Here is a 12,689-nt window from a genome sequence, read left to right as displayed (position 1 = left end):
AGGAGGCAATGGAGTCCACTCTTGGCAGGTTTGCAGGTGACACCAAATGGGATGAAACAGCTGACATGCTTGAAGGCAAGGCTGCCTTTCAGAGGTACGATGCGGGCTGGAGGAACAGGCCAAAAGAAACCTTATGAAATTCAACAGGGACAAGTGCAAAGCCATGCATTCAGGCTGGAAGCTGACCGGCTCGGGGCAGCTCTTCTGAAAAAGACCTTGGTAGACAGCAAGCTGTACATGAGGGAGCAGTGTGCCCCAGGAGCAAAGGCAGCAGGCAGTATCCTGAACTATGTTAACAGGAGCATAGTCTTTACATGGATGGAGAGCAATGATTATCCCCCTCTACACAGCAACAGTTTGGGGCCTGTAATGTAATGCAGGGAAACAGAGCGGGAACAAAGTAGGTTGGAGGGGAAAAATGCATGAGGGGAGTGGAGAGGAGCAGGGTGTGCGTAAAGGGGAATGAATGGAAATAAGACTCCGTGTGCAGGGAATAGGAACAGTGTCTGTGGAAGGGAGTGGAGGGGAAGAAAGCACAAAAGGCACAGAGAAATTAAGTGCAATGCCCCATCTGCAGGGAGAGGTGAGGCCTGAAAGGACCAGATGACTCTTCTAGAGCCTAAAGCAGCAGCCCCCAAAGTGGTTGTTTTTCTTCCCTCTCTCCCAAAGCCTCTCATGGAATAGGCCCGACTGAGAGAGGGAAAGTTCCTTCAGTATGTATGTTTGGTAATGTCACCAAGGCAGAAAAGGTGAATCCTGGAGGTTTGAGTTCTGATGGTGTGAGCGCAGGGGGGCAAAGGGGCTCAGAGAGAAAGTGGAGGGGTTGGACACCTGGGTACCCAGGGAAGGCAGCTGGGCCTTTGGGTTAGAGCAAACCCCACTCTTCTGTGTTCCTGGTTTCCCTTCATCAGGGAGCAGGTTTTTAGACAGCAAGACATTGGGTTGCCTGGGACAGCCACAAGATGCAGAGCCCATCTTTCTCTGCTTGTGTGGTGGTGAAAGATGCATGAACTGAGAGAACTGGCAGGGAACAGCGCGCAGCTGGAGGGGAGAGGAGTGGAAAAGTGCACCAATGGAGGGGTCTAGAGGGGAATGTAGTGAGAACAGAGGGGGCTGCGAGGGGTAAGTGTGCAAATTCAGTTACTGGAAGGGCAATGGAGCATGCACCGAGAGGACTGAAGGGGAGCTGAAGGCAAAGGAACAGGATGGGAGGTGAACAGAGCTCAGTGGGAACTGGAGCTCAATCTGGAGTTGAACAGAGCATGTACGGAGAGGTCTGAAGGTGTAATTGTTAGCATACAGCCATGATTATTAGCAACACTGGTAGGTAAGACATGACCCCTGCCTGCAAGTTGCACCTGGAGTCCTTACTGTCCGTCCTTACTGTCCGTCCTTCATGGGCGAATCTTTCTCACCAAGAACTACTCGGCAGTTCGGAGTCCTGCTGGGTAGCGAACAGACTTGGTTTTAGCAGTGTTTTAGAAAGAAATTTTAGGGCTTATGAATGAAATTAAGTGGCCTAAAAGTGGTCCATAGCTAGACACTGAGACTTACCCATTTGAAGCGGGCACAGCAGCAAGGCAGAAGCAGACTGACTGTTTCTCACACCGGTGTGCCTTGTGCAGCTGGTAGCAGCTGGATGAGGGGTGCCTGACTGCTGCCATCGGTATGAGTGGCTGACTGATGTGGGATTGATTTGACCTCATTCGGTCAATATGGAAGCCTAGGTTTAAGCAAAACTGGCAAATCAATCAGGAAATTGGGCTAACTGCAAAGCTAAGCAGCAGGGGTTGATCCTTACAGCCAATGGCTGTGAACGGGAGACTATCTTAAACCATATTTTATTGGCTCCCTTTCTGGATAGGGCAATCACCCAGCTTATAAAATATTTTGTTTAAAAACAAGATTGGCCCAATTATGTCCAGACCACAGCAACTACTAAAACCATGTAGAGAGGGCTCCCCAAATTACTCTCCATTTGTCTGTGATGCACACAAGATTTGTGCCTCAGGTGATTCCATGCCACCACATAGCTGGTCCTTCGCTCGCTGTCAGCAGCTTGCTTCAAAGTGCTCTGCAATTAACAGAAAAATAGGAAACTTTGGCTGCTACTTAAGTTCACTTGAGTGAGCAGGTGAAAGGTGCTTCAGTCACAGGTTTCTTGCCCCTGTGGTGGAAGTGTGACAAAAAAACAGAGCATGTGCCCAAGCTGCCCTTCTGCATGGATCTGCGCCAGCCAGCAGGCGGGAGCAGCTGAGACGTAAGTGCTTGGGGCTGTTCTGTTGACTTTGCTACTGGGCAAAGGGATGAGACAGGACCTTTGTACCTTTGTAAACTGCTGCCATAAGATCAATTCGGCCAAATCATGGCCTCTCTGGGGAATTAGTTTATTATTAAAACTATCTTTACTTTTCTGACACGATGTTGAGGCATGAGAGTCTCCTAGCAGTGGTTATACAGCTGGTTAGCAGTCCTCACACTGATGTGCTGCTTGTCTGCCATGAGCAAAATCAAATGTGTTAAGTAATGTCTTTTTTTTCAGTTTTTAAACTCCAGTGCACACATCAGCTTGCTTGGCACAGAGTCTATTCAGGAGTCTGCAATTCCAAATTTCATTTTCAAGTCCCTTATTCTTTAAGATAGCTGCAAACTTCTTCACACTCCATCAGTCTCTAGAGGAGAGATCACTGATACACTGTATCAGCATATAGTGTAGCAGGGGATGGGTCTCCTTCAGCATGGGATAGATCTGTACTCACTAATAAAGGAGGAACTCTGTTGGAGGTGTTGAGTCCTGCTTGCTCAGTGGAGAAGGGTAGAGGCGTTGACATGGTTATCTCTGAAGTGATGGCATTCAGATAACATCCACAAGACTAGTTTGCTGAGTGGTTACAAAGCCTTCAAAGGGAGCCTGGAAAACTTATTTCTGTGTCCCCAGAATATGACTGGAAGTTCTGGTGGCTGATATTCTACTGCTTCAGATCTTACATACTTAATCTAAGATGTTACTAAAGAAAATGGTAATATTTGTACTGGGACTATCTAGTATGTAGGGCACTAAATAATTAAACTCAACACAGACTTTAAGCTGCCAGCATCTCTGGAAATGTGATTTATTTACATTAGTACTGAGTCAGGTAAAATGTTTCTGTTCACATCATCCTGAACAGAACAGAGAAATTCCCATCTTTTAGAGCTGTTTTCAGCAAGTGAGCTGTATGTTTAGGAAGCTGTGCTAGATCACATCTATTTGTTCGGACAAGTTCTACAGTTTTGGCCAGAAGCTCAAGTTACACATTCTGCAGAAACTCATATGGCCATCAGAAAAGCACAGGGACAGTGCATGTGCATCTATCAGCTAAAGTTAGCCTTTGTTCCCAGCTGAAACCTGGAAATAGCACGATTTTTTTGCAGCACTTTTTTCCCTCAATGTTCACAAATGTCTTGACTCTTCAATGGAAGCCCTTCAGTGACCAAGGCTGTCCCGCAATATTTTTCTCCTTTTCATCTTGTTGAAGCTGTTGCTCTGCTGGGCAGACATCAGATTTATAGCAAAATTGGTAACTAGGAAAGTGAGAATGGATGAAGAAGTCTTCACCTGACCAAATCTCCCCCTTCTCTCCTCCCACAAACCATCCTAAATAAAACTATGTTGCTTTTGCGTTGTGCTTTGGCCTCACAATGCTTACAAGTGCCCAAATTTCCTCTCAAGTTTGACTGTCAGGTGAATGGCACATGAAACTGAGCAATGCTCTTGAAAAAGTGAGCAAGATTTGTAACAGCTTTTGCAATCAGATGGCTTCTACTGCTGCATAAGTAAAGCTGAGTGAGTAGGGTATAGCTAAGTATTACATATTTGTAAAGTGTAATCATAGTTCGAGGATTGATTGTGCCCTTATTGCTTTACAAAAGCCTTAAAGGTGGCACGGAGCGAAAAGAAGGGCTGACATGTTCACACTATGGACTGTGTGGAGTCTTATCAAAATAATGTCTTTGTGCTTCACAAGATGTAGACGTGGATGTAGACTATACAGTAAAGTTACTCTGATGAACAAACAAATAAACATTTCACTTTTATTTATTCAGGGTTGGGGTGGTGTGGGGATGAGGGGGCTGTTACACAAAGTCTTCATTTAAGTGCTTTGTAGTTTGCTGCTGCTGCTGTTCACCCACCCCTCCTCTGGCTCAAGGCCCTGCTTGTTTAGCCAGGTCTCAGCTCCTCTTAAGACTCAGGCAGTCTTGCTTTTCAAGTACTCCCTTCTTTGTGGGACCATGGAGGCAATCCACTGACTAGTGCACTGCTTGGCCTCTTCCCACGTGTAGTGGGGCACGTAGCCAAAATCCTTCTGTGCCTTTCTGTAAGAGAAGGTGAATGGGGTGTTCAGTAGAGTGACCAGGTGACGGTTGGTGGAGGGGATGTATCTGACAATGGGCCGGAGCAAGAAGCTTACGATCTCCAGCAGCAGCGAGAAGTAATACAACATTGTCAGAGGCATGGGGAGCCGGGGCTGAATTCCAAACCCCAGCTCCTTGGTCAGCTCGTAACTTAGATCTGCATAGCTCATATGAGGAGTGTCATCTGAGATGTAGTAGAACTGCCCTCTGATGTGCTCGGCTTTCTGTGGGACCTGCAGCGCTTTGGCTGCCTGCACATGTGCCCAGGCAATGTTCCCCACGTAGACGGGGTTCACCAAAGCCTCCTTCCTGGAGAAGCGTAGGTAGACATTTTTGTTCAACAGACACTTATCCAGATGACCTTGAAGAAAAGGGCATCCTTCTCCAAAAATGTACATGGATCTCAGGGCACAAGTCATCAGCATGCCACCATCCTTTAACACCTGGCCATCTGCTTTCAGCACAGAATCCTCTGCCAGTCTCTTACTCTGGGCGTAAGGAGAATTTGATACACTCTCATAAACTGTATCTTCATCACCATTGAAAATTGGGTCACCTTTGCAGTTTGGACCTGTCACTTCTATGGTACTGGTATATATGAAGTGCTGGACATTACAGTAGACACATGCCTCCAGCAGTAGCTGAGTACCTTCAAAAGAGAAATATGCAAGTCAGTCTAGAGTTCTCCATGCAGGGAAAAGTGGGCTTTTTAGATCAGAATCAGCATCTCTGGCCTGAGCTTGGCCAAATCTCCCCTCTCTGCAGCTAGAAGAATCCTGTCCTCAGCAGGGCAGCACATTCAGTGAAACTGAACCTGCTCTGCATCTGTATTTAAGTGGTGTCAGTGCACCCATTGGAGTTAAACAAGGATGAACACTTGGTCTTAGCTGCATGTTATGGATTTTTTTATGTCAAGAGTAAAATTTTGCTCTTGCTTAGGTTACCGTGGATACTGACCACAGATTGAGGGGCTTGTGCCTGTTGGTTGTATTGACTTGGCTTATGGCAGAGAACCTTCAGAAGCTGCCACTCTCATTAGATACCATCCATCTGTATGCTGAAGCCCCTGTTTCCAGGCTTGAGGGATGCTCTTGGCTGGTTTGCTATGCAGGGACAGAATTAATGTGGGACCTGAAGGTTTGCTCCAAAATTATTTTCTCTCAGTGGGAGTCATCCACTATTCAATTGGCTTGATACCACATAGTCAAAGATCATAGAGTAGTGTGCAGTGAGCAAAGTGATGTTTGTATGCCTCCTTTTTTGGAGTATTCTGGCTTTTATTTGCAGTAATATAGGGTTTCTTACTTTTAAAATCCTGTCATAACATTTTTATCAAGCAAAGCAGAGGTAAGCTGGCAAATTCAAGGTCTTTCAAATAGCCAAGAGGGTTAAGCTAGGAAAGCACATTCAAGAGGTAAACAAATGCTTTAATAAATGGTGTTGTTTTAATTACAAGTAGACTCTTTTCTTTCTCTTCTGAGTTTTGAGGCAAAAATTGCCTTATTTGTTGTGCATGGTGTAATGAGAGAGATTATGTGTGAAAGAGCCAGTGACTTGGGAACGGAAGATACAGCTCAAAGACATTTGAAAATGTCTTTGGCAAAGGAACATTAAACAAAAATGACTGATATGATGTCAGAATGGTGTGGCCTAAAACCTAAGGGATAAAAAGTCAAAGACTAGCAATGAGGCACATAAATGTTCTAACAAGTCTGCTCAGTCTGTTACAACTAAAGGCAGCACAATGCAGAGCAGGCTGGCATTGCTAAAGAGAATATAATGAATAAAATAAGTTCAGAGGACCAAGGAATACTGGCAGCAAAATATGGATCTATTAATGAGTGAAGAATGATAAGAATTATTGAACTGAATATTGCTAGGGCACCAAAATTCCTTTTTTCGAGCTTGAACAAGAAAAAAAAAGAAGTTGAAACAAATGGAAAATAAATCTGGATGAGGTTTTAAGAAACACTGAAAAAGAGGTTACACAGAAGAAGAAAAAAGGGTTACACAGCCAGAAATAAATTCACATGAAAACTGAGTTCATGCAAATCACTATGTTTAGGTGACACACAAGCCAGAGTCATCTGGAAAATTAATTAATTAATAAAATATATTATTGTAAAAATTTATAGCTTAATACCTTCCATCAATGCTGTTTAGAAAGTGAGGGAAAGTAATAAAGTGCAGAAGGGCTAGATAAAATCAAATGAGATGATAGAAAATTTTTAAAAAAGCAAACATAAAATTATCTTGACAGTTGGTATCTGTTCAAGAACAATTTCACCCAAATAAAATATGTTTTATTTGAAAATCAATGTTATATGTAAAAAATGAAAAGGTTCTTACAGTAATGGGAATTTGAGCATCTTTCACATGTAATAAAGTAAATGCAATATAATAAAGTAAATCTTCCATGGAGCAGGTCTCCAAATACTGTTTGCACACAAAGCCGTTCTGGCTGAGAATCTGATTCACAGAGGGTACTTTTGTTTGGATTATATTTAGTTATTTTCTTAATTCCCTTCCTTCTAAAAATGTGCTTCCCTTCCTAAAAGGATATTTTTGCTCGGAGGCATTGTGTGGCGTGTAAAGCAGAGGAAAGCCCTGCATCTTGGCAAGTTTAACTTGTTTGCTTCTGTTCTGGTTTGTGAGCATCCACATCTGGTTCCTTGACACATTTGTATTATAAAAGTTCTGTTTACAAAACAGGCAAAACAAAACTTTCACCCTGCGAGTCTGTGAAGTACATAGCAATGTCTTGGCTGGTCAGAAAGCCAGAAGAGCATCAGACTGGAAACAGAAGGAAATAGAGAAGAGGACTGCAGTATTTACTGACTGACCTTAGGGTCAGTTTGCTCTAGGAGCAGGACTGGTGTGTGCTTTCATTCTACCAAATATTAGCAGGTAACCCTCAGTGGCCCAGTGGGCTTATTTCAACCACAGGCAGACTCTGCTGGGGGGGCTTGAAAGATTTATGAAAGCCTAGATACTTTGTGCTTAAGTCTAAAGCTGCCAAAAGGAACGATGGGGCAGACAAATAAACTCTCTAGCTCTGACTCCAGCTAGAGAGCTTTCTGCTTTTGGGACATTTTAATATTTGTTTGGGGGTTTGTTGTTGTTGTTTTTTCCCCATGGGTTTAGGCAAAACATTCTGCTGTGAAAAACATATTGTAGCAGGAGTACAGTCATAAAGAGAGAGCTTTACAGATCCTCTTTCTGAACTACCATTCCTGTGTATTTATTTTTCATGCTACCGAATCCACAGGTTTACAGGAGCTTGCCTTTCTGCTTTTCTCTCCTGGCAGGGACCTAATATGCTGCCTGTTGGGCTCTAACTTGTGGTCATTGACAATTTGTGGCTTTGAGCAGAAATGAAAGGGTCTGCAAGCTGAATGTACGGGCAATGAGCCAGGCTAAAACAACCAAAATGCTATCCCACTGTTTTTAAGGTGCACGTAAGAGGCAACTCAGCTACAAAGAACGCTCTTGCTCTGAACACTGGTGAGTAGCCAGTATGTATAAAAGTGCTGCCTGTAGAAATATGTTCCTTATTTTTCTGTGAAGAATCCCTGAGTGTGTTGGGGGATTTTTAATGATAAGCTCAAGGGAGGAGAACACCTGCCTCTCTGAACTGCATTCATGCACACACAGACATAACGGCAAATGGGAAGAAAAGGAGATGAAGGAGAATAGGAAGCATAGAGCCACAGGATCTGGGACATTAGCAATGCAAGTTTGCTGTAATTGCAGCCAAAACCTATAGTGTTTATAAAAACTCAAAAATGTACACAGGCAGTGATGCTACATGGTGAGGGAGAATAAGAACTGATTTTCTCAAATGTGCACTGGGATTTCAGAGGTGAATTGCTTCCAGAAAGGTCCACTGAGCATGGGATTATGGCCATCCCCTCTGAGGGCAGAGCCTATGCAGATCTCAGGATGGGCATGCGTGACAAGAATGAATGATCCTGCAGTGCCCTGCAGTGGGAGACGGGTGCACGCTGACTGTGGGGAGGGCCAGAGCTGCACAGGGCAGCACGTGTGCATGCTTCGCACTCACAGGTGTGGCTGTGCAAGATGCAGAAAACCCAATTAATCTGGCTCAGAAGAACAGGTCATGTGCTCCCTTTCCTGAGCCGATGATGATCAGGACATAGTAGACCTGGGTTTGAGAAAGGTGCTTCACCCACTCACCCGTTACATTGACTTCCCAGAGCAGCTGCTTCTCTATGAGGCCCAAGGTGTCAATGATGGAAGCCGTGTGGATGACGAGGGAGACCCCCTGACAGGCACGGTGCAGGAATGTCACATCTCGGATGTCCCCTTCCAGGATTTTCACCTCAGTCTTACCCTGGAACTCTGCAAGGGCAGCAGAAAACAAAGAAAAAGACCTTGCAGGCATCCTAAGAAGGGCACTGGAAGGAGTGGTGAAGGGCTGTGTGGAAGCTGATGCTGTGCCTGGAGGTGCTGACCACCCAGGCAGAGGAGCGATACGTTAAGGCTGGCAAAACAGACGGTGCTTTCCAATGGCTATATTGTCAAGTGCTAATTACAGTGCCATTAAAAGTCTATGTTGCATTACTCACCACATTTTTGGAGCCAATATTCAAGATGGTTCTTTTTTTTAAAAAAAAGAAATCTTTCTCACTGCTAGCAAGAAGCCTGAAGCTTCCTTCAGGTGTGACTATTGTAAAGTTCACAGGGGCAGTAGCTTTAGCTGCGCATGTTCCAGTGACTGGCTACTTATGAAAGTGTTAACCCAAGTACACTGAACAGCCAGGCACTGCATGCTTCTGTCTTCAGGGTGATGAATGATCTCTCTCCACCCACAGCATGTGTGCACAGAGCTGTGTTCACACCTATTTTCTGCCCCTTGACCTTGCCCATATTGCAGCTCTTCTATTACATAATTTACAGTTCTGACATCTTTTTTATGTACCTTCAGCCAGGACTTACTGTGCCTCTTCTAACTCCAGCTTTGGCTCCATTTCAGCGTCTGTGCTGTGGGGTCATGTTTAGCATGCACATCCTTCTGGTCCAAATCTGAGCTCTCAGGGCTGCTCTCCTGAGCTACCTCAGTCCTGACTTGCTTTAACTCCTGCTCTTTAAGCCCTCTCCTTCCCCAGCAGCTAATGTGTGTGTGATGCTGGTGGAGCTCTAGGTCTCTGAGCCATCCTTGCCCTAAGTTTTGCTGGGCAGATGCATCCTTTATACAGCCCAGAACCACGCTAACAAAATTGAGCCAGCACAGGATGACCACCTGGAGAAATTTATAATCCGAGGTGATGCTGCTCTGCTGGGAAGTCTGCTGGCCTGGCTGCAACTATGCCATGGGCGAGGGGAGGACTTTCTCAGCATGACCCCCAGCTTTTAAGGAGGTGGTGTCATTCCAGCAAGTCCTCTCGCGAGCCTCTGCTGTGGCTGCGCTAGAGGGCCCCCCAGGCACAGCAGATCCTGTCTTCTTCCAGCGTAACCAAATGCCCGTTTTAGAGAAGAGAACCTGATCAACTTAATACAGCTTTTAGCCTCAGCCGTGGCTGAAATCTCATGTATCCTAGTGCTTTGTCACCAGCTCCAAAGCAGGTGGTATTTCATCCCATGTTTTTAATGGAGGAACACTGAGAGAGACAGCTGCTGGGATCTGGAACTGAGTGGGAGTATCTTTTAAAATGGTTTTATCTCATTATCTGTGTGGCATGCTAGAAGTAATCCTGTATTAATTTAACAATTATTCTGATGCAACAGGCTTGAGGGTCTTTTTTTGTTTCATCATGGTCAGTTGGTCTGAGATGTGAAATTTGTGAAACATTTACAAAACTGTTACTAAATCTAGAATTACTGCCCTCCCAGCACAGTCACAGCCACATGCTCTCTTATTCCCCTTTAGTTTACAGTCTGAATTCATTTCCTAAGGCTCCATTTCCAGAAGGTTTACACTGACCTCTACTTGTATGGATGCAAAAGTGTTAAACTATGGGGCTAGGCTTTTTGCTAAGCACCTGGCAGTTAGATTTTCACTAATAAACATTAGTCTTTGTACAGCCCTTAGGTTGTTGTTCTCCATGAGTAAGGCTTTGTGGGGTTGCAATAATCCAAAGGATTGAAATACATGGCCTTTACAATGTGAATTCTGACACGTGGCCCATTCAGAGTGGTTGCTGTGCCTGGGTGGGAGTTAGGAAAATGGAAGTTTTTACGTATGCAAATCAAAGCTTTGAGGAAAAATAGAAAAGAAAACTGTCCCTTTTAAAGTTGATCACAGGGGTAGTTCGTATCAGTCACTAGAAAGCTGCTGTCTAGCTGCTTTGTGCCTTGTTTGTCCTTGCAATTTAAGTTGTGTGTGTGATATGAAGCAGGAAAGCTGCTCCTCCATTCCACTTCATCCAGCAGAAGTTACCATGGTAAGTACAATACGGGCTTTGTTCACTTTACCAGCATCAGCTAGATGTCAGGAATCAGCAGATTGATCTTGTTTTGCTCTGGGTGCAGAACTATTGCAAAACTACAGATGAGCTTGAAAGCAGAGAGAGGAACGAAGAAATGACTGACAGTGGTTTCAATCTGACATGGACAGCAGTGAGAAACTTGATTTCCATCTGCACAAACCATTGCCAGGTATCAAAAAAGCATGTGTGTGTTAGGTGGAAGTGAGGAGAGAATAAATTCAACTTAGCTTTCCTTTTTTGCATACAATGATTATGAGAAAATACCTACCCACTGGGAAAGCTGCTTCTACTTCAATTGTTTCTGTGTCCTCTGAGCTGTAAGCAATGCTCCCTGCTTGCTACAGGGTAGTTTTTGCTTGGAAATGCAATGATTACTCAATAAAATTCAGGATCCTGTTGTGAGCAGTGTCTGACTCAGCAATCCAGTCAGATTATTTGCCCTAAACTGTCTTTCTCTTTTCTATGTGTTGTTTAAAGTTCATGCAAACAGCAATGTCTGTGCGACTGACTTAGCTTGAATTTCTTAGTGCTCTTTTATAGGTCCTTACAGCTGTGGGGTGGATGGTGGGGAAAGGCACTCCTCTTGAGAGATCTCTACTTTCCTGGTTCATTAATATGTCCTACTTTGTGTATTCATAGGAGAAATTTTAGAATTGCATTGTATTTTTAATTTGTAAAGGGTAAAGCAATTTATTGGCTGCTTTGGCCCAGGGAAGCTGAAATGTTTATTCTGTTCCCATTTCAGCTACTGGGATGTTCTGTTGCTGCTCTGTCTTTCTGTTTTGAATGCAGTTTTAAAGGTAAATTAATGCCAGCAACATTGAGGAGAAAGCCAGGAGGAAGTTTCCCAGAGCAGGAACTATCCCCCAGCAAAAGTCCTGGGAAAAAACCCACATTCCTTTTCCCTCTACTTTCCTTCTACTTTGCAGCAGTACTGGGTTAGCAGCACAAAAACACTCAATGCTCAAGCATCAGACAATCTATATATGTCTGTCTCAGAAAAATTACATGAAATGAGCGTTCAGGGGGAGAAGGGGGGAGATGTACAGAGAGATGAGACAAGGGGGAGTCAATGCTTTGAAATAGTGCCAGTGCAATAGTGAACAAAAAAAGAATTGCATAAGTGGAAGCACAGGAAAGGCAGAAAGATAAATTTGAAGTGGAGATGGGAGGTAGGAAACCCAAGGCACCAAACTACCATGTTCAATGTGACGTTCATTCTCAACCACACAGTGTAACTGGGTAGACTCCAGCTCAGAGCACTTGACATTGATTGGATCCTCCTGGACTCCCTGGGGCTGTGGAAGACCGCAAATACCACTGTTTTACGCAGACTGAGCGCGATGGTCAAGGTCTCAGCAGGGAAGTTGTTTGGACAAAAGAGTGTCTCCTGGCACGAAGAGCTGTAACTTGCACATACTCCCGTGTCTTACTACCCACAGCCCTGACTCTGCAAAGAGATATAGCAAGTAAAAGGTGCTCAAGAGCTTAGTAAGAAAGAAAACCACTCAGCTCTGCTCCTGGCTACTCAAGAGATCCAAACAACATATGCTAGCAAGTAGAAGTCCCTGCAGCGCAGAAGACTCCAGCCCCACAGCCTTTGCAGCAACCCTGCATTTGGAATAGGAGGCACTGTGCTGGAGAAGAGCTTGAAAGGGAATGGCAGGAAAATATTTTGCAGATGTTACTATAGAGGCTGATAGAGACAGAGGAGCTGCCAGTCAAAGTGCAAGGGTTCAAGGCTGTTCAAACACATCTGGGATGCCAGCCTGTTGTTCCTACTACCTGTTTGTGGGGCAAAAAAAGCTCCGATGATAACTGATTTTTCCCTTCCTCCCATGCTGG

The 12,689-nt window shown here is 44.5% G+C and overlaps 1 protein-coding gene across 1 annotated transcript in view; it reads right to left on the bottom strand.

Moving 5' to 3' along the window:
- Nucleotides 1-4,062: 4,062 nt before the first annotated feature.
- LOC104617853 (3 beta-hydroxysteroid dehydrogenase/Delta 5-->4-isomerase-like) overlaps nt 4,063-12,689 on the bottom strand; it is a 10,346-nt gene continuing 1,719 nt past the window's right edge. Inside the window, exons 2-3 of the mRNA XM_010283283.1 lie at nt 8,593-8,757; nt 4,063-5,044 (exon numbers count right to left, since the gene is read on the bottom strand). Of these exons, the coding sequence (XP_010281585.1) occupies nt 4,230-5,044; nt 8,593-8,757 (980 nt within the window). The 3' untranslated portion in view covers nt 4,063-4,229. The remainder of the gene's footprint in view (nt 5,045-8,592; nt 8,758-12,689) is intronic.

The sequence above is a fragment of the Phaethon lepturus genome, unplaced genomic scaffold (genome assembly GCF_000687285.1).
Source record: "Phaethon lepturus isolate BGI_N335 unplaced genomic scaffold, ASM68728v1 scaffold5213, whole genome shotgun sequence".
Lineage (NCBI taxonomy): Eukaryota > Metazoa > Chordata > Aves > Phaethontiformes > Phaethontidae > Phaethon > Phaethon lepturus.
The sequence above is the reverse complement of the archived record's forward strand: the minus strand, read 5'-3'. Positions and strand labels throughout refer to the sequence as shown.